Below are 27,390 nucleotides of genomic sequence, written 5' to 3'. Positions count from 1 at the left end.
GACCATACTCCACTCAGAAGGGATTCATTTCTGGTTTCTTGGGTGTTACCACAGGCCAGCACTTAAACAATAAACATCACACTTAATGAATATGTAATGAATAAATTACTTTCCTGTAAATTCGGCATATTTAAAACGCATCGAAGGACTTCAAATGCAGAAATAAAATCAAACGTGCATGATGGTAAGCACATAGTTTATCAGGTCACATCCGACGAGCTTCCAAAAAAAAAAAAAAAAAAAAAAAAGGGTATTTTACTGTTGTTTTAGAGGCTTCTTGCGAAGTGACATACATGCCGAATTAAAGAGTTGCCTTGACAGGTTTAAAAACTCATTGACTAGTATTTTATAACTTGTGTATATTTGACAGAAGAATGCTAACGCTTAAATTATTAAAAATCCAAAATGAGTTTGACAAGGCGCCGTCTCCGTGCGAAAAAGCGTAATCATTGTTATATATGCTACCCCAAAAGGTGAACTTTGCAGTTAAAACATAAGTACCACGTTATTAAAATGATACCACCCAACATTTCCAACTCATTACAGGTATGATGCAGATTAAATCAAAACACACAGCAAGCTAAATGCCGTGTACGATTTAGGTTTTTCAAGATAAAAGCAGAGTATAAGGAGGGATTTGTCGAGTTTAGTTTGTTATTCCAGGTGTATGTTTATTTGGCTCCCTGATTAATTAATATTTCATAAAGGGAGTCTAAAGGAAGTATCATCATCACTTCATCCAAGGCAGAAAAGTTTACTTGCTGCTATTACCAGGAGAAAAACTTGTATCATCGTATACAAATCAGTTTAACAACTGAACAAGATTTGACAGAGTTTTTGATCATGGCAACTACAGTGACAAAATAAGACATCAACCATTAAACAACTGGTTTGTGAGTCTCTGCTGTTCCATATAGTTCTGAGTTCTTCAGTTTTACTTCTTCGAGCAAAACCTTGAGAGCTGACAAATACAAAGACACACTACTTTCATAATTATTAATCATTTAAATGGATTGGTGCATTTCCTCGGCAGCTTTACAGTTTTCTATGGGGCCACCATCCTCAAGGATGACACAAAATATGAAATGACCAGAATTTCCTTGCATAAAAAAGGAAAAGATATTTCATGTTCTTATTTTTACTGCTGGGGAAAAATGTATGGAGGGAAGACAGTTCTCCACACAGAAGCATGTCCATGTCTCAACAGTCCAGAAAAAGCAGCTTTATCTGTAATCGTTGGTTCCGGACTTCCTCTTCCCGGCCAGGAGATGTTTGGGTTTGAGGTCAAACACGTGTCTGTCGGCCTCGCCCTTCTTTCCTTGGCGGTTCATGTCTCTCTGGGAGTTCTTCATCATCTTCTTTGCCTTCTTTATCATCTGAGGAAGAATCAAAGAAGACACCGATATGAGTTCAACTCAAATTAACTTTCAGATTAGGGGATTTATTTAATGCACAGCTGCATTGCACAGATTTCACACTTTCAAATCTGCATATTCAGCTGCACGATTTAGTTTTTCCCCACATGCAAGTATACATCTGCATATATTATATATAAAAGTTTCTTTTCTTATTTTATGTTAAAACAAAAACATTTTCAATCTAATGTTGTGTGAGTTGGAGTCATGTTCTGCCTCCTCAGCCATAATTTATCATTATCCAATAACATTTAGGAACAAAAAGACTGACTTTTGACGAAAAAGAACAGCTGATATTTTTCTTTACTACATTACTGTCAATCAACAAGTAATATTCCTAAAATATATCCAACTGGTTGTTCTGTACAGCCAGAGGATAAAGACACTTAATCTTCAGTTCATCTACAGTAAAGCGAAAGATTAAGTAACTGAGCTGCAGGAGAGTTTAGCAGATAAAAGCTGAGTGAAGACACCGTTACGTACCTTTGGATCTCGTAAACCAGACTTGTCTCGTGGTGGACGGGAGGCGCTCTGGCTGCGAGTTTTGGAGGTGGGAGGAGCTGAAGCTTCACGCTTACGTTTCTTAGTGACGCTTCGGGACCGCCGGGCCTGCTGAGCGTAGTGGCTCTGGAAGGAAAAGAGGAAGAAAATGATGAATCGGCGCTTCTGTAAAACGATTCAGGCATCAACAAAGTCTATTTAATGGCTTTCACGACTCAAGTCTGAAGTCTGGTTGAGATACAGTGTCCGCAAAAATGGCATTTGGCAAAATTAGAAACCAATTTAAAGAAAGAATGTAAATCCTGGTGAAACAACTGCAGAAAAAAATGTCAAATTCAATATTTAAGCATTTTACAAGTGAGACAGGAAGGGAGCTCTGACCACTGCAGAGACACAATGCACATTCATAACTGCACTGACAGAGTACTTTGTGTAATTCTACTTTTCCTTACAAAGCTGTATTAATATGTAACAGGTTATATTAAATCATATATCATAGAGTCAATGTCTCCTAGGGCTGCATGATTATGGCCAAAATGATAATCATGATTATTTTGATCAATATTGTAGTCACGATTATTAATAACAATTATTCATCATGTTAGGGAAAACATCTGTATTTTTATTGCACTACTTTTAAACAAACAATAGGAACAGTTTTTAGTGTCTGGTGCTTGTTGTAAACAAACAGAGATCGCTAAGTGAACACCTCCTGCAGCAGCAGCAGCACACAACATTGTACAGAGCTAACTGTTAGCCTGTTAGCAATTTGCAGACTGGACGCTAAGGGGTTAACATCCCTTCCGGCCCTGCAGCTGGGAGAGACTGCTGCAGGAGGACTGTGCCGATTCGACTCTTCTTATTGAGCCGTCGGCCTCCGTGGCTCGTTAAGAGTAAGGAGTCTCCAATAACACCAGAAAAGGTTGCTGGATTTGTCGCCAGTCGCTTTTTTAAAAAGGGTTTAAAAAAGTCGCTAAGGGGTCTGAATAGTTGCTAAATATAGCCACAAAGTTGCTAAGTTGGCAGCACTGCTTCTCCGGCTTTCACAAATGACGCGTGTTGTTGTGGCGTTGAGTACTACGTCAAATCCTGCTTAGCTTTCTATCCAATCAGCAAACAGGCTTTTTTTCAGGGGAGAAAAAAGGCCCTGCTCTTCAACAGGGCCGAAAAAAGTCCCGTTAAAAGACCGCTCCGGACTCAAATTAGGAGCGTTTCGGCGAGTGAGAGCCGCCTCATTCTGGGTATTGGGCTGTAGTGGAAACACCCTTTTTTGCTACAGTCCACGGAGTTTATCGTTTATTGTTAAAAGATCCCCATTAGCTGTCACCAAAAGTGGGGCGAGCTAGTCTTCCTGGGGTCCACAAGTCCCTTTCTTGTCTCACTTTCATACAGTAAATATGTTAATTCACTACTCACAAATTTAAATAGTGCATTCTCAAGTAATAATTAAAAGATACTTTACTATTCAGTTCACGTATATTCAGTGGGCAATTATTCCAATAACTGATACACGATTGCACGATAAATAACTGTTCACTTTAAGGCATTTGATTTTGGACATGGTAACTTCATCTGACCACCATTAGCTGACCTTGTCACATAAGAATGAACCTGATCACATCTGACAATTTGGTTATATAAGAAAACAGGTTGAAAAGAATAGACAGTGTTTCTAAAAAATGTTGTTGTATTGCACGCCAACCTGTACTCTACCATTAGGATGACTTTACTTGAGTGACTTGAAGGTACTGCTGCAAGGTGCCCTCGCTTGTTATTTACTAGGCAGCTACATAAAACCTTAACTATGCGTTGGCCCCCTGGTGGTTGGTGGACTACTGGTGTAGAAAGAGCTTGATTAGATCTGCAGGAGAGCCGCATTTTAAAATGGAAATATCGCTGACAATCAGGTTAAGTTAATCGCGACGGCCCAAATCGTGATCACGATTAAAATTTGATTAATTGTGCAGCCCTAATGTATCCAGCAGGTTCTGAGCTAAAGTCAACTTACATCGTCCTTGTCATTCATGTCCAGACCGAGATCACCCATCTCCTTCTCCAGCTTCTTTCTTTCAACCTGTACACACACAGACAAAGTCACAGAGTACAAACAAGTTATTTTATGAAACAAAAACACTTGAACTTAAATGCAAATTGAGACAACTACTCAAAAAAATATAAAATGAAGTCATTATGGCATACTTTGGGCAGAAGTCTCCACAAACAAAGCAAACTTCAGAAAATTTTCAAATTAAAACGCTCACAGGACTGTGTCACAGCTGTACCAAATCACAGGTTTTCGATTCAAAATGGATTTGGCTGTTCAATACAAAGATGTTCCGTTTTCTATGGCCAATTTACAATCTTCTGCTACCTTCAGTGATGATTTTGACGACATTGACATTGTAAAATGCAGCAGTTTCCTAATGAACAGAAAACATGTGTGATGAGGGGAAGGTCTACAAAATTCCATGGATTATTAAACTCTTTGCTCTGAAACGTCTCAAATCCTCCAAATAGCAACAAATGCTCTGTTGGCTGTAAATGTCAGACCGTTAAACTTTGTCATATTCCTCATATCGGGAGTTAAAAGCTCTTCCTGCTGTTCAACACTGACAATTATGAGACAATATCCACATGTAGATAAACTAAAGAATGTATTTACCGTTTCTTGAATAGCTTAAGTGTTTGCACCAACCTGGTCTCACAGGAATCCGTGGAATAGCCACGGAATCGCTCAAATTTCCGTGAAACTGACATGAATTTTGCTACAATGCAAGTTAATGACAGTCATATCCCGTGGCTATTCCATTGATATTTTTTCCTATTGGTTTGTTCCAAGTCACGTGACTTTCAAGGTCCCGGCGGTCAGAACAAAAAACATGGCGGACAGTTCTCTAATTTTTAGTGAAAAAAAATCAATATTTTGACTTTGTTTCTGCATAAAAATGGATTTTGATCACATTTCTGGTGAGAAATATATGTTTCATTTTCTAAATATTCACTCAGTGAATATACATAATCACTTTGTATGTTGGAATAGCCACGGGATATGACTGTCATTAACTTGCATTGTAGCGAAATCCGTGTCAGTTTCACGGAAATTTGAGCGATTCCGTGGCTATTCCACGGATTTCTGTGAGATCATGTTGGTTTGCACATATAGATTTGATATATTGACAGTATCCTGACCTTGGTGGCGGTCCTGGGCATCCGAGGCCCGTGTATGTCTTTGTCTTTGGACTCCACCACCATGAGGTGCTTCTTCTCACGGATCTGTTTGGCCAGAACGCGGATCTCCTGCATCTCTTCATCCTCGCTCTCTTCATCAGAGTCGTACTCTCCGGCCTTCTCCTTCAGCTCCTCCTCCTTCTCAAGCAGCTCCAGTTTCTATAAGACAGGAAATCAAGCCATTTAGAAGACGGAAAAATACATAAAAAATAAAGCCTTCGCATTGCCTACAATCAAGGATTTTAGAAAATACAGACAGCTGTTTTGTTTTTAGGGAGCCTTTTCCATTTAACTCTGCTGGGACTCACCATCATGATTTCAGGATCAATGTAATCTGCGATGTTGTGGCCCTCCCACACCTCGGGGATCTTATCATGCTTCTCCTCTTCGTTCATCAGATCCCAGTATTCTTAAAAATGGAGTGAAAACAAACGATATGAGCATTGCAGATATAAGCATTTACTTTCTAAAAAAATCACTTTGCTGTTGAAAAGGAACACATTTCTTACTCTGCAGGTCCAGAATGTAGTCATCACCCATCTCCACCTCCAGATCTCTCTCCTGTGAGACGAACAAGACATTTTTTTATTATATACAGACACAAAGAGCTGCCACACAATGGCACACAGTGTCACATGACATTTTAATAAAATGTGCTGTTGTGTGGCTAGATGGCTCTAACCACAAATTTCCATTAAGTTAAAACAGAAATTAACTTAGATGAGGCAACTGGTCTAATGTTAAAATAACACTCAGAAAACAGTTGAAATTGAACAAATTGAAGTTAATACTGCCTTTATTATGATAGCCATTCCAAATAGTTCACATTCATGTATAACATGTGCAATAGGCTTTTTTCTGTATAACATGTGCAATACACTTTTTTCTCTGTATAACATGTGCAGCAAGCTTTTTTCTGTGTGACATGTGCAGCAAGCTTTTTTCTGTGTGACATGTGCAATAAGGTTTTTTTCTGTGTGACATGTGCAATAAGCTTTTTTTTCTCTGTATAACATGTGCAATAAGGTTTTTTTTCCTGTGCGACATGTGCAATAAGCTTTTTTTTCTGTGTATAACATGTGCAATAAGCTTTTTTCTGTGTGACATGTGCAATAGGCTTTTTTTCCTCTGTATAACATGTGCAATAAGCTTTTTTTCTGTGTGACATGTGCAATAAGATTTTTTCTGTGTGACATGTGCAATAAGCTTTTTTTTCTCTGTATAACATGTGCAATAAGCTTTTTTTTCTCTGTATAACATGTGCAGTAAGGTTTTTTTCTGTGTGACATGTGCAATAAGCTTTTTTTCTCTGTATAACATGTGCAATAAGCTTTTTTTCTGTGTGACATGTGCAATAAGGTTTTTCTCTGTATAACATGTGCAATAAGACTTTTCCTTTTCTCTTTTTTTCCTGAACAGAAGTGCAATGTTTTATGCGCAATTTATGTGTGCAGTGTTCACAATCATTTTCATCTTTGCCATGTGTCTCTGTTTGCAGTTCTGTTTACAGTCCCTTACTTTGTAATTTGTGTGTGGTGTCCTTTTTTTGTTTGTTTGTTTGTTTTGATGGGTGCATGCCTTGTTTGGTTATTTATTTTTTTAATATTTATCTTTTTTGCACTGACGGGAGAGCTGTGCCTCAATTTCGTTGTGCCAACGTATTTTTTTATACTACCATGCAATAACAATAAAGACTCTAAACTCTAAAACTAAACTCTAAGTTGGTAATCATCCAAAATTGCAATTTAAATGCTGCTGAAATGTGTGGCATTATGCACATTTTACAAAATGTGACAGCTCACTGAATAACATTTAACAACAATTTTTTCCATGGTTTTCAGCACCTTTAAAGCAGTTTCAAGGGACCCATTACAAAAAAAATGTTCAGACTCTACACCTTTATGTAATAACATCTCAATGTTTTCTATTAATGCAGTTTACAGATTTCATGAATACCAGCTGTTTATATGACACTTTTATTTCCCTTCTTATTTAGAGTTAAAGCCCACTCCACACCTGATGTGAGATACCAGGAGATGAGAAACAAATATGATGAATGGACTGTTTCATTTTAAATGAATCTCTACATTTTTGGAGATTAATTTTATCAGGTGTAATATTGGTATTTAAGCATATTTCTAACCTTTAAAAAAAAAAAACAGTTAAAATGAAGAATTTTCCAAACCCTCAAGACTTAGAAAGAACCCTGTCTTTAGGAAAATAAATCTTAAAGAAACTTGCCTTAAAATGAACATTAGTAGCAAACAGATGCTTATTTTTTTATAACGCAACTTTGACCAGAAAGACATGAAACTTAGTGCAAATTATGTCTGTTTGTAATTTAAATATGTACAATAAGTTCTCAACTAGTGAGGGAAATCACACACATCCCTACTGTAAACACCAGACATACCAGTTTGCGTTTGGGTGTGTCCACCTCCATCGCCTTCTTACGCATCAGAGCTCCTTCTGGGATGAACGGAGGCCTCGCCTGCAAATATCAGACTTAATATCAGTAAAGAGCCAAAACTAAAACACATCTTTAACCCATTGAGACCTAAAACTGCCTGTAAAACCTCTGGGTGGTTTTAAAATAACCCCCTTAAACCTGAAGTTTTTCTGGAAATTCAACAGAAGTGTCAACGCTTCTACCAAATAATAGATTTTTCAGCCTCTGTAGCAGATAGAAATGAAATTCAAAAAAGTATTTGAGAGCTTATACAAATACTACAAAACGACGTATCCGCTTTCCAGGCTTCAATGGGTTAAGGAGACACTTTTCTGTCTTCTGATCATGTTTTCACCTTGTCGTCTCTCTTGGCGGGCATGGCCAGGTGGAGCCTGTTGAGGACATCATGGACCTTCTTGCTCTTCATCTTGGTGTCCACGCGATGGGCGAGGAGCCGATCGCAGGCCTGACAAACACACCAGTCATTAACAACATGCTCGCTCACAGCAACAACACGGCATTGTTCCTCAGCGCCTCGGGGGCTCAGAGAGAGCCTGGCGCTCGCTGCTGCGGCTCACCTCGTTTTTAACCTGCATGACTCCCTCCTCGGTCAGGGTGCTGGTCTCTATCACAGAGATTCCCTCAGCAGAGAGATTGGCAAAGACTTTCTGATAAGAGAAAAAGACAGCCAAATATAAACATTTAATAACAATAATAATAATACATTTTCAATTCAATTCAAACAACTTTATTAATCCCACAAGGGGAAATTCATTTTGAGCAGCAGGTTGTCGTCGTTCATACGGCCCACATGGCCGGCAACAAATAGTCAATACATAAATAGTACAAAAATATGGAATGGGATGTGTAAAGAAATAAAACAATCTTCAAACATGAAACACTGCAAAATCAAATATAAAAAGCATGTCTTCACACGATATAGGGATGAAAACGGGTGTGTAAAATGACAGTAGGTGGTTATTGTTGAGGTTTTATTTTTTTAAATGTGTTTCTATTTTTTCTTTTTTGTGTGTTATTGTTGTTTGTTTGTTCATTGTTGTCTCATTATGACTACATGGGTGTATGTGTACTTATGTGTTTGTAAGTTAATAACAAGTTATGTGTGTTAATAATGGTAATAATGAGTTTATAAACTACATTACTATGTGTTACACATACATATATATAAATATTATTGTTATATAACTGACTATAGTAAATTAACATAGGGAGAAGGGATTTAATAAGCTTTGGCTTCTTCCCACTCCTTTTGAACACAAATAAGTGTTGAGTCTTGTTGTTGTCTTGTATTTATTGTTGTTTGTTTGTTTTTAAATGTTCATCTTTTATTTTATGTTCAAAAAAATTCTCAATCAATCAATCAATCGTCGACACAACACGCATCAGACAACATGGTGCTTAGAATGGACACATTGGAAAAATAAAAATAAAAACCTTATGAAGAATTTTATTTGTAAAGCACTTTTCATAAAGTGATCTCTAAGAGAAAAATCTGACACGTTAAAATCAGCAGGAGATAAAAAAGACAGGTAATAAAGTACATTAGAGAAAACAGCTAAAGGAGGAGATTAAGGTGCAGAGACAATAATAAAAACATCTAGGTCAGGGGTGGGCAATTCATTTCCCCAAGGGGCCACATGACCAACACCACGAAGGTTGCAGGGTCCGGTCCAAAACTCTGAACTAAATTCTGCTCAATATTAATTTAATCGCTTTATAAAATACAGTAAATTATCTGGTTTTGAGCTGCTACTGATAAGAATACATGTTATGATAAGACTTTTATTGTGGAGTGAATCAAATTTAGCAGTAAAAAGTAGTAAATACTCCAATCAATATATCACTAGTCCATTTATAACTAAATGACCTTTAGCAAGGTTCCTATAGGTGTTTTTGTTTGATATAGCTTGTTTTTTCATGTTTGTAAATTTTCTAGGTGTTTTACAATGTTGTGATGCTTTTATTTTGAAATGGTGGCGTCTAGTGTGAAACGGGTGCTTTTATTTTGAAAGGTAGTGACAGGAAATAACAGGTAGAACGGTAAAAAGTTAAAAACGAACGGTAAATAATGAGTGCGTCGTAATTCATATAAAGTTGATATAAAGTATGAAAAGGCGTCGATAGTGGCTGACTGACAGGACACAAGGTTTGTTAAAGTTTATTTTCTTCTGTCATATATATTAGTGGCTACATTTGTCGTAAAAGTGCTCGTTTGCTCAAGTGCTAATGCTAATGTTTGTTAGCTCTTATGGTGGATTCACAAGGTGACCAAGGAATGTCGTGCCGCCTTCAAAATAAAAGCACTGCGGTTATATTGATTTCTAATTTCTTGGTAACCTCACGCGGGCCGGACAAGGACCGCCAACGGGCCGGATGTGGCCCGCGGGCCGCCCAATGCCCAGGTCTGGTCTAGAGACATCCTAAAGATGCCTGCCTGAACAGAAATGTTTTAAGCCCTTTTTTTTTTTTTTTTTTTAAAGTGTCCACAGACTGGGGTTGTGGTAGATGTTCAGGAAGGGATTACAGATGTGGGGGGCAGCGGAGCAGAAGGCTCCGTCTGCCATGGTGCCTAGTCGTAAGCGGGGCTGATGGAGGAGGTTTATACTTTGGAACCGGAGGTTATGGATGGATGAGGGAGGGGTGAGGAGGTCGTTGTGCTCATGGAAAGCAAATAAACAGTCAATTTCTGTATTCTAATTTTTAGATTTCACTAAAACAAACTGGTGACTCATCGTGTGTAGCATCAGCTCTATTTCATCAGATGATTCGGTAACACTTTACAAAAACCATCATTTATAAATAGTAAAAAGATAGTTTATTAATGTTTAATCATCATTTATAAACTGTACATAGGCCATTTAGAATGTAAATACATAATTTACTAATGTTTAACTAACTACATTATATATAAATGACAAATAGATGATATATTAATTAAGTTTACAGTTATTTTACCATTAACAAACAATTAAATTATAATTAATAGTTTATCAATAGTTTTAGTTGTCCTCATTTTAAGTTTTTTTTTAACATCATATTAAGTATAATATGATAATGAATAGGATAATGATGATTCATAAACCTTTAAGAAATTGGTTGAAAACATTTAAAGATTATATTTGTATTGCACTTTGTAAATGGTTAATAATTGGTTTATAAACCATCTATAAACATAACTTAGTTGGTTATTGTGTGTAAGTGTTACCAATGATTCACCTTGTTCATCTGTTTTTGTGGCAAAAAGCCTCTGAGACATTAGAGCAGTAAATGACCCACCTGGTTCTCCTCAGACAGCTCGCTGATCTTCTTCACGTCACACTTGTTGGCCACAATGATGAGAGGCTGCGGAGAGCGAGGCGGCAACATTACTTCAATGACTTGCACATATTACACTGTCAAACCAATGACTCATCTTATTAGAGGGAACTTTACACCGACAGACAGTGTGGTTGATATGGATAAATTAAAAGGTTTCAGATGTTTAAGAAGCAGGAAGAAATGTCCTTTCCTATAACGTGTGGCCTCTCAAATCGATGGATTAACACAGAAAAACCATGCTGAAATTATTTCACGGAGGAAAGGAGGTTTTCCTTTATGACAAAGCAAGGGAAGACCACAACTCCTAATCAGGCCGAAGATGCAACTGGTAGGAGAAACCCACTCTAAAATTGGGAATAATATATGTTGAGGTCATGCTTTTCCATGACTGTTTTGATTTTAATAAGTTACAAAAAATGAAACGTTTGTTTAAGTAAACCTTATGGTTAAGTATGTAAATCATTACTTTAATTGTTTACTTGGTTAATTTTGAATGACATTGTTTGTTTTAAAGTAATGGTAACATTTATTTTCTAGAAAAACTGTTTAGTCAAATGTTTAGTGGGATTTGCTTTCAAGACTAATGCCTGTTTTTCTGTTTCTTAAAAAGGTTATCAAACTATTTCACACCACTCTGCATAATTCTGTTTAAACCATTTGCATCCTTCGCATACTGATCAGGCAGTATTTCAAGTTTTGGCAGAGTTGTGGTCGCAAAGAAGACAGAACTTGACAATGTTCCATAAACTTATTTACATGAAATTAAAATGAGGGAATGAGACGCCCCTAATTTGAATGTGAGCCGCCGCGAGCGGCCGTTTGACCAGCTGTTTGGCCCTGTAGAAGAGCAGGGCCATTGTTCTCCACTGAGAAAAGCCTGGCTGCTGATTGGATAGAATGTTAAGCGGGATGTGACGTAGTAAGGAGTGCAAGTGTGTGGAACTCAGTACCTGAGGAGGTTAAACTGCTAACAACGTACAAGGCCTTCACAAAAAAGTTGAAATTGTGGCTTATCAACACCTGCAGCTGCCAACACTAAAAGATAAGCCTGTTGTGTTGTTTTGATGTTATGATAAAATGTTGCGTTGTGATGTTGTATTTTTTTTCTTAATCGTATCGTAAGTGTTTGTATATGTATTTTGTATAGTGTACGTATTTTTATTTTTTTGTTTGTTTTTTGTTTCGTAATTCTCTGCTTTTTTACATCATGGCCAGGGGACTACAGATGAAAACTAGCCTTCTGGCTAACTCTGGCTTTTTTTTTTTTAACCATGTATAATCATGTGTTTTATGAAATTGCACTGTCCTCTTTTAAATAAACTAATAATAATACTCGATGACACAAAAACCGCACCATTCTCAAAAGCCGGCGAAGTAGTGAATAGTCCTCATGTCCTTAATCATCACCGCCATGTGCATGAAGACAGCGACGAGAACCACAGCAGCTCTGCTCCTTCCACCTCTGCGTCTCCTTCCTTATTGTTTTACGTTCGGGGCGTCTCCTGTGTTAAATTCGTCTCGTATGTGACGTCACGGTCAAAAACTGTCACCAAGCGATTACGCGACCATCGAAAAACCAAACGTCACCTCCGGAGTCTCTAAAACCCTCTGGGTAGTGATGGCTGATCGAGGCTTTGTTGAAGCTTCGACACTTTATACAAAACATGGTTCATTACTCGAAGCTTCAATGACACACAGTGCTCCAGTAGGACATCTAGTGGTCAATAAAATGAAGTGCAAGCGAGACGTGTCATTGATTGGTTCATGGATTTGTTTTCAACTACACTAGTTGACTGTATGTTTCGAGTCGATAGAACAACAATATTGCTAGTAGCGGGGCGTCCCGGTGGCTCACACTGGTAGAGCGCGCACCTTTAAGGCAGAGTCCTTGCTGCGGCGGACCCGGGTTCGAATCCGGCCTGAGGTCCTTTTGCCGCATGTCCTCCCCTCTGTCTCCCCCTTTCTATCTATTACTTTCAAAAAAGCATGAAAAATGCCAAAAAAAATAAGCTTAAAAAAATAATATTGCTAGTAATAATAAAGACAATAACTATTGAAGACCATGTTTCTTATTTGACCTGTCTGTTACCCTATATAGACTTCACTTTTGTGTAATGAAACATTTAAATGGTGCTGCTACATTCATACATTTTCACATTGGGCTGGTGCAAATACAGATTATATTATGGATTTTGGCAACGAATGTTTTGGGGTTCATTGGTAAACAGGTTCATGGGTGGGTGGGGAAAGAGATCAGCGAGGTAGCGGTTCACTTCCACAATAGTGTTGGTGATTCGGTGACGAACGTCAGGAGTCACGTGACCAAACCACGCCTCGGCACAGTCGGAGCTTCAAGTGTCAGCGGACCATCACTACCTCTGGGGCCTTTTTTTGTAATGGAGACACGCTGAGTGTGCAGTCATTTGAGAGGGCGTGGCCTGAGGCTTTCCCAGCGGCCACTTTTTACCCTAATGGGAATATGCCTTAGGTTTGTAATTGGTCAATTTTGGTCACAAACGACAAGATCTTTCACCAGGAACAATCCCAGATGAGTCTGTCTGCTCTCCAACTACGTTTTGCCGGGAAAAAACACACGAAATGAGGCAATACTATGCAGGAGTCACCTTCCTAGTAAACAGTCTTTGTTGTTGTCATGGCACGTTTATAAAATTATAGCCCGAAAACTTTAGTCAGTCTTGAAATTGCAAAAGTAAAGTGCTTCTTGCTACTGGTTAGTTTCTTTTCCTCCGCTTAGTAATATGCTTAAATTCAGCGGGTTGTCTCGTCCCCTGTCCTAGGTTTCTGTTAACCCAAATCATGTGCTCAAATAGCCTGTAACTTGTATCTGGAGCCCCCATCTTGTCTATATATTTAGGCCACTAGATATCTGGATTGGGTGTTTAAGCGATGCACCAAGCCAAACGCTGATTTGACAGATCTGAGGCTTTTGTTGGGACGCTTCAAAAACTGTCAGCAAGTGAAAAATCAGGATTACATTTGTGTAATGGGAACTTGGCTATTAGAAGTTAGCGCTGCATCCAGAAAAGGCTGAAAAGTTTCACACAAAGAGCAGTTTTCTGACACCGTTATCACACGGTGAGTGGTGATGTCAAAATTAGGGTTCTCAAAAGTATCGATACTCAAAAAAGTATCGATACTAAAACGTTGAATCCCGATACGATGCTCATTTTCAAAAGTATCAATCGATATATTAGCCATTAGCCGCAGCTAGCAATTAAAGGCTGACGTCACGTTAATGATTATAAACAACGTAAATAAATAAATCAGGCACGTAGTTTGCCTATTTTACGTTAATTGACTCATAAGCATTAAGAGTTAATAAGTTTACATAAATGTTGGTGACTGAAAAGTGTTATTTTCTCTCTTGAAGTCCCAGAATGAAGCAGAGAAAAGTCGACTTATCAAGCTTGCCTAATATTGTTCACAGCATACTACTTCAAAATATTGTTCTAATTGTTATTGTTTATTGTATTGGTTTTTTGCACTACCTCAGACCTGAAGCTTGTTATCATAGTTGCAGTTTCTTTTTGCACAACTGTTTTTAGTATAAATATTTAACCTGTGGTTCTGTTCATTTTTACATGTTGCATTTTTTTGTTAATAATTTTGGGGTCTTTGTTTTTATCCTTGTGGTATTGAAAATGGTATCGAGTATTGAATATTTTCCTGAGTATCGGTATCGAGTTGAAAATGTTAGTATGGTGACAACCCTCGTCAAAACAGCTGGAACATGACAGAAGTCTGACCTTGTTGGCGAACAGTGGTCGGATGTTGTTGAAGAGCTCCAGCTGTTCCTGCAGCGTGTGGCCGCACTGCTCCGACACGTCCATGACGTAAAGAACAGCCGATCGCAGGTGAGCCAGAGCCGTGATGGCCTGCATCTCGATGGTGTTCCTGTCCTCCAGAGGGTGGTCCAGGATCCCAGGGGTGTCCACCACCTACACACACACACACAGTGGAAGAGGAGCGAGGTGACAGTTTGCAAGTGTGGCGTAATTAATCCTTTGATGCACAACATGGGTCCAAAGTGACCCCCAAAAAAAACTTTTTATATTATAAATCTTTGCAATAAATTAATTACATCATTCAGAATTGCAGGTTTTCCTCAAATAACTTGTTATTGATCACCATACGTCCTCATTTTTTGTTTTCATTTATTACTTTTTGAATAAAAACACTTTTTTTTTTTAATCACTACGCTTCTAATGCAAAAGTTCATTTTTGACCCATGTTGTGCATTAGAAGGTGTTTATATGTTGTGCATCAAAAAGTCACCAATTCACCAATCACCAATTCAAAACCTGACCAAGAAGACACAAATATTAACTATCCTATTTTGTTAAATTGGTGTTTTTCCAATGTCTCAAATGTTAAAATATGTGATTTTCCAATGTAACCTGGTGGTTCTTACAACCCTTTTAAAGTTAAACCTTAATGATAAGACAAACATAGTTACACATATACTCAAATTGTTAATTTAGTGAATCACTTTTTGTATCACTACGCTTCTAATGCACAAGGTCATTTTTGACCCATGTGTGTAAACTTGATGTAACAATACAAAAACTACTTTTCTTCATAAAATATGAAAGGAAAAATGGATATAAAGATCTGTCGTAATACAAAAATAAAAAAAGATATTCAAACACTCAGCCAGCATGAAATCACATGGGAAATTAATGCGGGGCATTTTTGACCCATGTTGTGGATTAGAAGGTGTTTATATGTTGTGCATCAAAGGGTTAAGGGACATTTCTGCAGGTTTGACACATTTATAATGACAGTATATGGCAATAATGCCCTCAAATGATGCATTTTAGACTATATTGTGCAACAGTAGATGCATGTTACCTGCCAGCGGAGGTATCTGTAGTCCATGTGACCCACAAACAGAGACTTGGTGGTGAAAGCGTATGGCTGGACGTCCACATCTGCTCTGGTCACCTGACAAGAAAGACCATCACCATCATGTTAACTTTACTTTAAAACAGGGCTGAAAAAAACCTGGAACCAACGATGCGTTTAGGCTAGGGCTGGGCGATATATCCATATATAAAAGATATATCAATATTTTCAAATGTGATATGGGATTAGACCACTTTTTATTAGACTACTTTACTACTAAGTTTTGCACAATTCCAATTTACAAATTTGTACTTTGAATTGAAATGTACTTAAAGCAGAAATACTGGGTTTTATGGCATGTTTTGTTTAAAAGTATGGCCATTTATACTGAAATCTACAGATGTTCACATGTACAGATCATCTGCCAGGATTAGAGCTGGGTGATATATTGAAAATGTATCGATATATTTATAAATGTGATATGGAATTAGACCATATCGCATATATCAATATAGTTTAAAAAAATGTCTTTTATATATAAATGCTGCCCTTTCTGGGGTTTGTAATGTTTGTTATTCTTTTCTCAAATAAATATATTTATTTCAGAAAAAGATTGGCCTATATAATTTCAAAGGCTATTTTTATTTAAGATATTTTTTTTTATTTAAATATGCACTTTATGGAACTTTGATTTTTTTTTTTTTTTAAAAAGGTACTCCTGTTATACAGTATTAATGTTCACTTAAATAAGAGTCAATGACGTGATCAAACGCAGTGTCAGTTGGTGTAACCAGTATATTTTTCCCATTAAAATTTGATTATATACAGGGAAATAAATGTGAACTAAAATGAGAAAACACTTTGGTATATAACAATTTTTTACACAATTTGTCAAAACGTTTGGGGAAAAAATGGCTGTATTTAGAATATGTTCTGCTCAATATTGACGAAAATGTGTAAATGTAGAAATATTTTTTTAAAATGAATTGTTTTTTTTTTTAATTGAGTAATTATATGTATAAGTCCACTAAAATACAATGTAGGTGGATGAAGTATTTAATATTTAGCATTTTTTGTGGTGACACCATTTGACATTTTTTGTCAACTCTTATTTGTCACTGACCCATAAACAGTTTAGTTGGGTCATAAACCTCAATTCCGTGACCATTCTCTGGCTAATATCTTTTGACGACTGATTTGACTTCTATACACCCTTTATAAAAAATTTAGCCCCCATGTCCCTCGCAAAAATGTCGGCATTTTTTGCTAGAGGGCCAAATCCAAAATGGCCGCCGGCATCATCTTGAAAAAGTATTTTAAAAGTATTATTTTTACCAGAGCACCTACAGTTATGTATGAATACACTTTTTGTGGCAAATTGACCATGAGGATTGTGATTCTGACATCATTTTGAGATTTAGGCATCATCTTGGCTTTGAAATCCAAGATGGCCACCATCTGGTAGAGCGAGAACATCATTTCTAATATACAAATTTACTTTTTAATCAGAGCACCTAGAATAATGCATGAAGACACTATTTTTGGTAAAATTGACCATAAGAATTGTAATTCTGATATTAAAGCCCCACCATGGAGGAATTGGTATGCTCACGAACATAGAAGCTAGTTGTCGAGAGCTGGAAAAAGGACCAATTCAGTATGTTTGCAACTACATCTGTAGCCTACAAAGGTATGCACAATCACCTGAACCAGAGAAATGCTGTTAACCACTGCTGGCTCCACTGCATACAGCGGAAAGACAGATATTAGTGAGTGAGAGTGAGAATGCTAATGAGCAAAGTACAGCTAGTCAACTATCGCTAAATGTCTTACAAATCCTGGACTATCCTGACACTCGTGGAACTTAAGTAGCAAGCTAGCCAACATAGCTATCACAATAGCATTGTAAAGAAGCCAAAGAGCACTTATTACTAGCTTCGAACTACAAGAGTGTTAATAACAAACTTGCTAACATTGCTAACGAGAGGTCCTGCTAGCACTAAACCTAGCAAAACCTGTTGTAACTTGCTTACTTTTTTCATGACAAACTAGCAAGTGAATAACTTCCCTAGCACTGACAAGGTACAATTGTTCCATAGTGTTACATTAAGACATTATTTTGATCCCAAAGACTAAAATGGCCACCATCCGGGAGAGCAAAAATGTACAGGTACATCTAAAAAAAATTGAATATCGTGTAAACATCATATATCGTGGAAACAATCAAGTGAATGAAACATTAGCCTGGCTCTGCCCTACTACGTACTTCCGCTCAATTTTCATTTCCCCCTTCAGTACGTTGTCTGGGTCTGTGGTATATTCACAGGTTTTCTTCGGCCAAAAACTTGCAGATCCAATCAGTGAACAGAGGGAGTAGCTAGGAACGATGTTAGCATTGGCTAAAATAAAAACGATGTTAGCGATTGGTTATGGCAGATCCAGAGTGGCTCTGGGCAGATCCAATAGTTTTAAACTTCAACAGAGTACCCGCATTCAAGGAAGTTAACGCTTGGCAATGGAAAGTGGCCGGACTCTCTGTACATTATGAAATATGTACGAGAGTTTGGTAGGACCAGGCTACTGAAACATGCCACTGAATGTGTAATGGTTATAGAATGTATGAAGGTGTCATTTCATGAATTACGTTTTAAAAATGTTTTATATAATATTTCATTTTTAAATACATAATATTGCATTATAAATTAATACAATAAATAATAAAGTACATTTTATTTATATATTTTAAATAAACAGCAATTTCACAAGGTCGTCTTATAATGTAATTTGTTTGACTAAATTCTCGAAGGTTCTTTTAAACCCCACCCACTACAATCATATCATCACTCACTTCATTCTCACTCTCACTTATTAATTTCTGTTCTGACAGCAAAGTGAATTGACAATTGCAAACATGCCAGGCATTCCATGTGTTCTTCTGTGTGGCAGGCTTTGTGATAAAGACACTGATTCAATTATCTCAATGGAGAGGTGGGCAAATCTAAAGAAAAAGGCCCTGCTATGGAAGGGTCTAGACAAGTATGGAGATGTCTACACAACTGTTGATTGGGATAAAGGTCCCATTGGACAATGTGTTCATAATGCATGTATGTTGACATTTTCAAACGCCAAAAAGCTGGAGCAAGCCAACAAAAGACAGAGAAAAGAAGACTTTGACGAAAGCCAACGTCAGTCTTCATCTATGTCTGATGTTTGTTCCCCACCTGTGGCTCCAGCTTCCAAACGTCTGAGATCAAGCCTAGGGCCGATCCATGACAAAACTAAATGTGTCTGGTGCTGTGCTCCAGAGTCAAAGAGCAGCAAAGTCCTCAGTTCTCATTCTGCTTGACTTGTCAGCTGCATTTGACACAGTTAACCATGGCATCCTCCTCTCTACTCTCTCTAAAATGGGCATCTCTGGCTTGGCTCTGTCCTGGTTTGATTCCTACCTCAAAGGACGCTCATTCAGTGTATCCTGGCATGGACAGTTGTCTACTTTGTCGTGCCTCACCACAGGGGTTCCCCAGGGCTCAGTGCTGGGACCCCTGCTATTCGCTATCTACACCACCTCTCTGGGTGAGGTTATCCGCTCACATGGCTTTTCCTACCACTGCTATGCAGATGACACTCAGCTCTACCTGTCATTTCCTCCTGATGACCCATCGGTCTCTGCTCGGGTCTCTGACTGCCTCTCTGACATAGCCACTTGGATGAAGGCACATCACCTCCAGCTGAACCTTTCAAAAACTGAACTGCTGGTCCTCCCTGCTAAACCCACAATACACCACAACATCAACATCAAGATTGACTCCCTGTGTCTTTCACCCACCAAGGTGGTGCGAAACTTAGGGGTGATGATTGATGACCAACTCACCTTTTCCAGTCATGTCGCCTCAGTTATCCGGTCATGCCGCTTTGCACTTTACAACATCAGAAAAATCAGACCTTACCTAACTCAACATGCCACTCAACTCCTGACACAGGCTGTTGTCATCTCAAAACTTGACTACTGTAATGCCCTCCTGACAGGCCTGCCAGCCTGCTCAGTAAAACCGCTTCAGATGATCCAGAACGCGGCGGCGCGTCTGGTCTACAACCAGCCAAAAAGGTCACATGTCACTCCGCTGCTCATTGAGCTCCACTGGCTACCTGTTGCAGCCCGCATCAAATTCAAATCTCTAATGCTGGCCTACAAAGTTGTCTCCGGTACTGCTCCTACCTACCTGAACGCCCTGATTCAGACATATGCTACCTCACGACCGCTGCGCTCTTCCAATGAACGGCGCCTGGCTCTGCCCCCCGTTGGTCCAAGGCAATCCAGACTCTTTGCACTTCTTGTTCCCCGCTGGTGGAACACACTACCAGTTCCTACCAGAGCAGGGGCGTCCCTCTCTACCTTTAAAAAACTCCTGAAGACCCAGCTCTTCAGAGAGCATCTTCTCTCCTAGACCACATGATAAGTCTACTCCTCAAATAATTGTCACTAGCACTAATAGCTCTTATTGCACTATACCTTGATTGTTTGCTTTTTACTCTTCCTGTAAGTCGCTTTGGATAAAAGCGTCTGCTAAATGACTAAATGTAAATGTAAATGCAAAGAAGCACCCAGAATCAAAATCAGAGTCTAGAGTCTAGTGAGGCAGAATGCTCTGATTCGGACTAATCTTCTTCTAAACTTTACATTTTTCCCCTCCCAGCTGTTGGCCATCTTGGGTTTTGGGGTCAGAACAATGTCTTAATGTCAAAATTATGTCAAAATCACAATCCTTATGGTCAGTTTACCACAAAAAGTATCTTCATGCATCATTCTAGGTGCTCTGGTTAAAAAATAAATTTGTGTATTAGAAATTATGATTTTTCCTCTACCAGATGGCAGCCATCTTGGATTTCAGGGCCAATATGATGTCTAAATCTCAAAATGATGTCAGAATCACAATCCTCATGGTCAATTTGCCACAAAAAGTGTATTCATACATAACTGTTGGTGCTCTGATGAAAATAATGCTTTTTAAATACTTTTTTAAGATGATGCCGGCGGCCATTCTGGATTTGGCCCTCTAGCAAAAAATGCCGACATTTTTGCGAGGGACATGGGGGCTAAATTTTTTATAAAGGGTGTATAGAAGTCAAATCAGTCGTCAAAACATATTAGCCAGAGAATGGTCACGGAATTGAGGTTTATGACCCAACTAGTTTCAATAAAACTACTTGTGACATGTCATATTTGGCTTTGACTTGACTGAACATTTGCTCTCACTTTGGGATAAAAATATTGTGATATATATCGTATATCGATATTCTGCCTAAATATATATCGGGGTATGACTTTTGGTCCATATCGCCCAGCCCTAGTTTAGGCCTGGATGGTGCAGGTTGTTATCAAAGTATTTCATAAAGATGTTTACCTTGTTGATGAAACTGGACTTGCCGACGTTGGGGTAACCGCACAGAAGCAGAGTCCTGGTGTTGGGGTCGATGCTCGGCAGACGGGACAGATGCTGACGCACTGTTGGAGACAACCAAGGTTATTATAGTTAACGAAAACTAACGAAATAACGAAAACTAGAATTGAAAAAACATTTTCGTTAACTGAAATAAAAATAAAAACTAGAGTTTTTGGTAACACTTTACAATAACCATCATTTATAAATGGTAAACAGATAGTTTATTAATGTTTAATAATCATTTATAAACCGTATATAGGCCATTTAGAATGGTAAATACATAATGTATTACTGTTTAACTAACTAAATCATTTATAAATGGCAAATAGATGGTATATTAATGTAAGTTTTTAATTAATTTACCATTGACAAACAATTAAATTATAATTAATAGTTTAAGTTGTCCTCATTTTAAGTTTTTTTAACACCATATTAAGTATGATTTTGAAATGATGCATATACCTTTAAGAAATTGGTTGAAACCATTTAAAGATTAAATATGTATAGCAATTTGTAAATGGTCATTAATCGGTTTAGAAACCATCTATAAACATTTCTTAGATGTTATTGTAAAGTGTTACAGAGTTTTAAAAAAAAAACAATAACTAATTGAAACTGTATTTTGTGGTTACAAAACTAACTAAAATTCAATTCAATTATAGTGAAAATGTCCTTAGTTTTCGTTTTTGTCAACTTTTTTCATTCATAATTCAGTGTTTCTATTTGAACATGCAACACATGGTGAATATGTTTACTGAGACTGGGATGTCTACACTCCAACCAAAATACAAAACAGTTAATAACCTTATTGGGGCTGAGATGATAAACCAAAGGAAACAAAGGCAAAATTTATTATAAACTCTTTGAATTTGGCACCCAACACATAGCCCATTACAAAAAACTAAAACTAACATTAAAACTAATAAAAACTAAACTAAAACTAAGCATTTTCAAAAACTAAAAACTAAACTAAAACTAGAAAAAACTCACTCTTAAAACTAACTAAAACTAACTGAATTTGAAAACAAAAATTCACAACGAAATTAAAACTAAAACTAATGAAAAATCCAAAACTATTATAACCTTGGAGACAACAGGGAGAGGAGTTATTCTCACTAATTAAAAGACCGAAAAAATGCTTTTAAAAACCTTTAGACAGATGCATATGACTAATTTGAAGTCAACAAATAAAACAATCTACAGAAAAACTGATTTTTATTTTCTGAAAAGCCTCTGAAACAATATTTCAGCCACAAGATATTGAATTTCTCTGTCACCTTGTTCCAGATACTCCAGACTGGACTTCTGTCGTTTGAGGATGGTGCACATTCGACCCAGAGCAGCTCTCTTCAGCTGTTTACACCGGTACAGAGAATCTCCATACTTCATCAGACGCACATAGTCTTTGGCTACACTGGAGGTTAAAAAACAAAGAAAGATGTAACAACCCTGTCTGGGTGATGTCATAACGAGATGCTGTTGCCTTCTTTTATAAACCATAAACTTGTGATTTTCCCTTCAAATGAAAAAATAAATGTCCTGATCTTGAAAAAGCTGCAACTTCCAAATATTTCGCAAAAAATAGTTATAGTTGATCATGTCACAGATTCAGAGTAAAACAAATATTAATTCTGCAGGAAATATCATATAATGTCCTGCTTTCCTGTCAGATTTTAACATTCCCATTTCCAGTGGTGGAATGTAACTAAGTACATTTACTCAGGTACTGTACTTAAGTACAATTTTGAGGTACTTGTACTTCACTTGAGTATTTCCATTTCATGTAACTTTTGACTTCTACTTCACTACATTTTTCGGCAAATATTGGACTTTTTACTCCACTACATTTCGTTGACAGCTTTAGTTACTTTTCAGGTGAGGATTTAACATGAAAACATATATGTTAAAAAAAAAAAAATTATATATATATATATATATATATATTATAACAGTTTATTAAGTAGTTAACTAAACCCTGTCTTTATAAAATTGGCATCAATTCAAATAATGTAATAATATTAAGAATATATAAAACAATCTGAGTGGGTCCATTCTGCATAACGTGTACTTTTACTTTTGATACTTTAAGTACATTTTGATGCCGATACTCTTGTACTTTTACTTCAGTAAGTTTTGAATGCAGGACTTTTACTTGTAGTGGAGTAATTTCAGAGTGTGGTATTAGTACTTTTACTTAAGTAAGGGATCTGAATACTTCTTCCACCACTGCCCATTTCTTTAAGCATCATTACAAAAAGAACCAAATCGTAAGCAAGAACCTAAACAGAAAACACACCACAGTAAACATTACATACAACAAAAATAATGCAATAGACATATGCAAGAGCGTAAGCATAGGATTTTAGACAAACTTACTTATCGATCAAATTCTTTGCAATGTTTATCTGTCCCAGGGCCAACTTATAATGGTCTTTGTCATACAACACGTTCATCAGATCTGCGTAGAACGGATGGATGTCCTGAGGGAAAAGACATATTATCATATTCCACAAATGGATCATAAACATCAGGTAAACAAAGGCCTTTTAGTGGTGTCAGATGAAACTGAAACGGTGGTTATTTAAAGTAGAAAAGTGACTTTTCCGAGAAGGTTGACTTACATCGAGCTTGGGGAAGTCTGTGAGGATCTGCGTGAGGCGGTCATGGTAGTTCTGCTGGGTGAACTTCACCTTTCGCATGTAAAAATGTCGGATGCGGTGAATCTGGTAATGCTTGTGCACTACTGTGGGCGTCTTCCTTTGTGTTTTGGATAAAGTGATGTCGATGAACTCCTGCAGAGGGGGAAACAGTATGCAAAGCTTCAGTGAAGGGAACAAGGTTATTATAGTTAACGAAAACTAACGAAATAACGAAAACTACAATTGAAAAAACATTTTCGTTAACTGAAATAAAAATAAAAACTAGAGTTTTTTAAAAAATGATAACTAACTGAAACTGTATTGCGTGGTTACAAAACTAACTAAAATTAAAGTGAAAATGTCCTTAGTTTTCATTTTTTCATTCATAATTCAGTGTTTCTATTTGAACATGCAACACATGGTAAATATGTTTACTGAGACTGGGAACTAGAGCCAAAATTCAAAACACCCAGAACTGTAAGAGTTAATAACCTTATTGGGGCTGAGATGATAAACCAAAAGGTAATAAAGGAAACATTTATTATGACCTCTTTGAATCTGGCAGTCAACATATAGTCCATTACAAAAAAACTAAAACTAACACTAAAAACTAATAAAAACTAAACTAAAACTAAGCATTTTCAAAAACTAAAAACTAAACTAAAACTAGCAAACTCACTCTAAAACCTAACTAAAACTAACTGAATTTGAAAACAAAAATTCACAATGAAATTAAAACTAAAACTAATGAAAAATCCAAAACTATTGTAACCTTGGAAGGGAAGAGACTTTTTTTCTCCTCAAAATTATTCACTTTATCAGAAACACCAACCACTCGTTCCATTTTATGTTTGAGAAAGCATAACATTTCTTTCACCCCAAAAAGTTTCTGTAACTTAAATAATTTGCTTATTGCTTAGGGTACCATTACTTGTTTAAGTCTACAGGTGGTTGCAAATGTACTGACCTTTTCTATAAATAATCTAGAATGCACTGGAACAGCAACTTAACATTTATTCACAAAAATGCCATTCTCCAATATTTCCAGCAAGCTAAATCTCATGAAAACCGTTTTCTCAGAAACTCCTACCAAACTCCATTAACAAATCTATCAATTTAATGTATAACGGCTTGCCGAAACCAGGAGACCCATTAAAACAACGTTTTGTAGTATGTCCATATATAATCCACGTCTTCTTGTCAATTCGGCATAAAAAATAAGACAACTGAGCGCTCCTTTCGCTCTCGAGAGACGAACTTTAGTGACTACAGCACCCCATAGGGACTCAGTATTTAAATGGACCGACACTGTTAGACCAACAGGTGTATAGAAGAGTTTAGCTTGATTTAATATACATTGCTTCAGGTGCTACACTGTAATTTCCCAGCTTGGGGTAAATAAAGTATGTCTATCTATCTAGGTATCTAGGTATGCCATCATCAGCTGATTGGACAGTTGATCCTAGTTCAAAGAAAAATCAACAGTCTTAAAATTCCACATTTTCAAGCGGAGTTTGGTGCGGGGCAACATTTGCTTATGTCAACTGTGTCATTAGCTGAAAAATAAGCAAATAGCTTCTTCGCATCTTTTTTGTCCTTCACTCTTTTGATAAAGTACTTGTACATGCTTGGACAGAAACCTGCTGCCGTGTCTTTACAGCAGCTCAGCACGTGTTTTCCTTCCCAACAGATCCCTCCATGTTTCCTCCATCTCCTGCTGCTCTCAGAGCTCACTAACAACACATACCAAACAACACCCGTTTAAAACGCCAATAAGGAGGAAATAAACGTACCTTTGCGGTGGGAACCACCATAATCTTCTTGAAATTATAAAGTGCCATTTTGTCGGACACGTTGTAGTCCGCAGACGGCACGGGGAAAAGACAGGACCAGGTTCCGTTAAGACCGGAAGAGACGCTGAAAAACACTTTGGCGAGTTTTGCCCACATCGCCCCCCCACGGCCGGATACAGGTATTACAAGAAAAATCATCATCATCTCTATATGCATTTCTTTCTTTCTTTCTTTCTTTCTTTCTTTCTTTCTTTCTTTCTTTCTTTCTTTCTTTCTTTCTTTCAGCACGTTCCTGCACATCCCTGCCCAAAACTGCACATGTCTTTTATTTTCTATTACTTTGTTTATTTATGTTTCTTCACATTTGCAGTACTCCTTTTTTTTCAAAGTAGCTCAAAATTCGGATTAATAATTTTAATTATCATGACATATCATGACATTATTTTTTACAGTAAGTTTCATAGTTCAGTGAAGAATAGGCCTATTTTAATTTCTGATCTCTAAAATAATTAATGGATTTCGCTTTCAAATGCGCACTAAAAGTGATACATTTAATTTTTGTGCCTCTGATAGTATGTTTAGGTACAGTGTTACTTGCAGTTATTTCTTAAAATGATTTACATTTCTTTTGACGTTCTTTCATATAACTAAGATATTCTTTAAAAAAAACACATTGATTTAAAAAGACTGACTAAATGTATATAGTATAGTGAGTATTTGTGGCAGCAGGGCGGTTTATGTGGGATTGAATCAAAATAAAATACAATATGTGAGTTCATGGTGATGAAGGAACGTAACGAAGTGGCTGATTGATGTGTTTTAAATAGATTTGGGGAAACAATAGTGCTCTATGGCACAGAGGAAGAATATCTATCCGGCTTTGATACACACACAATACTGTTAGAAGCAATTAATTGTTAGTTTGAGCCGTTTTAATGGCCTTTGTTGACAATAATGAAAGTACAGAAAATAACATGAAACAAACTCTACTCCATATTTGTTGTGATCAAGAATCAGCCAATCAGCGGCCGTCTTTGTCATTTACACCACGCCCACTCCCGTCGATCACGAGTGGGTCCGCGTGCGCCCACTTCTACTCTGGACCAATCAGGACGCTCCGCTGTAAGGGAGAGGCGGGGCCACGGGAGGGGCGGGACCTCGAGCTGTGTGTGACAGCTCCGGGTTCAGTGCTGCACCAGAGAGAGGAAAACACGAGGAGGTGTCACTCTGATCAATTCATCTTCACAGCTCTATGGAAGCTACTCAACTGGCTTTAGACAGACTGTATGTCTTACTATAGTGTTGAGTCTTTGACTATACTATTCTAGCGAAATACATTTTAACTGATATTACATTCTACCGTATTTTTCACACTATTTACTATTCTGCCCTACAAAGTCTAACTGCAGTAACTACGCAAAGAGTAAAACTGAGAAAAACTGCTTTAAAGTTTGTTTTTACGTTTTTTAACTACATATAACAAATGGGTTATATGTAGGTAAGTGACATAGGACTTATTTCTACATGTATTGATTATGTAATTTTTATGTTAAAAAATCATGACGATTTATTTGACCTTTGGTCAAAAAAATGCAGTTACTGCACTCTGGTTGTAGAGTGCATTAGTGTATTTAAAAATGTTTAACAATTCTATTCAAAGATGTGTGAATTTTAGACTTAATATACCAAAGTAATGTTATATTTAGTCTTAATATAATT

General features: G+C 37.2%; 1 protein-coding gene across 1 annotated transcript; it reads right to left on the bottom strand.

Annotated features, from left to right (window-relative positions):
• Nucleotides 1-645: 645 nt before the first annotated feature.
• On the bottom strand, nucleotides 646-25,812 carry gtpbp4 (GTP binding protein 4). The gene is made up of 17 exons (XM_059345225.1): nucleotides 25,672-25,812; nucleotides 23,861-24,031; nucleotides 23,616-23,719; nucleotides 22,517-22,653; nucleotides 21,201-21,301; nucleotides 15,805-15,897; nucleotides 14,700-14,891; nucleotides 10,891-10,956; nucleotides 8,172-8,261; nucleotides 7,949-8,059; nucleotides 7,558-7,635; nucleotides 5,654-5,705; nucleotides 5,453-5,553; nucleotides 5,106-5,303; nucleotides 3,925-3,990; nucleotides 1,899-2,042; nucleotides 646-1,376 (listed from the first exon to the last, which is right to left on the bottom strand). Exons 1-17 carry the CDS (start codon nucleotides 25,717-25,719, stop codon nucleotides 1,224-1,226), a joined length of 1,905 nt encoding a protein of 634 aa, XP_059201208.1. The 5' UTR covers nucleotides 25,720-25,812; the 3' UTR covers nucleotides 646-1,223.
• Between the last annotated feature and the right edge of the window lie 1,578 nt (nucleotides 25,813-27,390).

The sequence above is a fragment of the Centropristis striata genome, chromosome 11 (assembly GCF_030273125.1).
Source record: "Centropristis striata isolate RG_2023a ecotype Rhode Island chromosome 11, C.striata_1.0, whole genome shotgun sequence".
NCBI classification, from domain to species: Eukaryota; Metazoa; Chordata; class Actinopteri; order Perciformes; family Serranidae; genus Centropristis; species Centropristis striata.
This window is presented reverse-complemented; position numbering and strand designations above follow the sequence as displayed.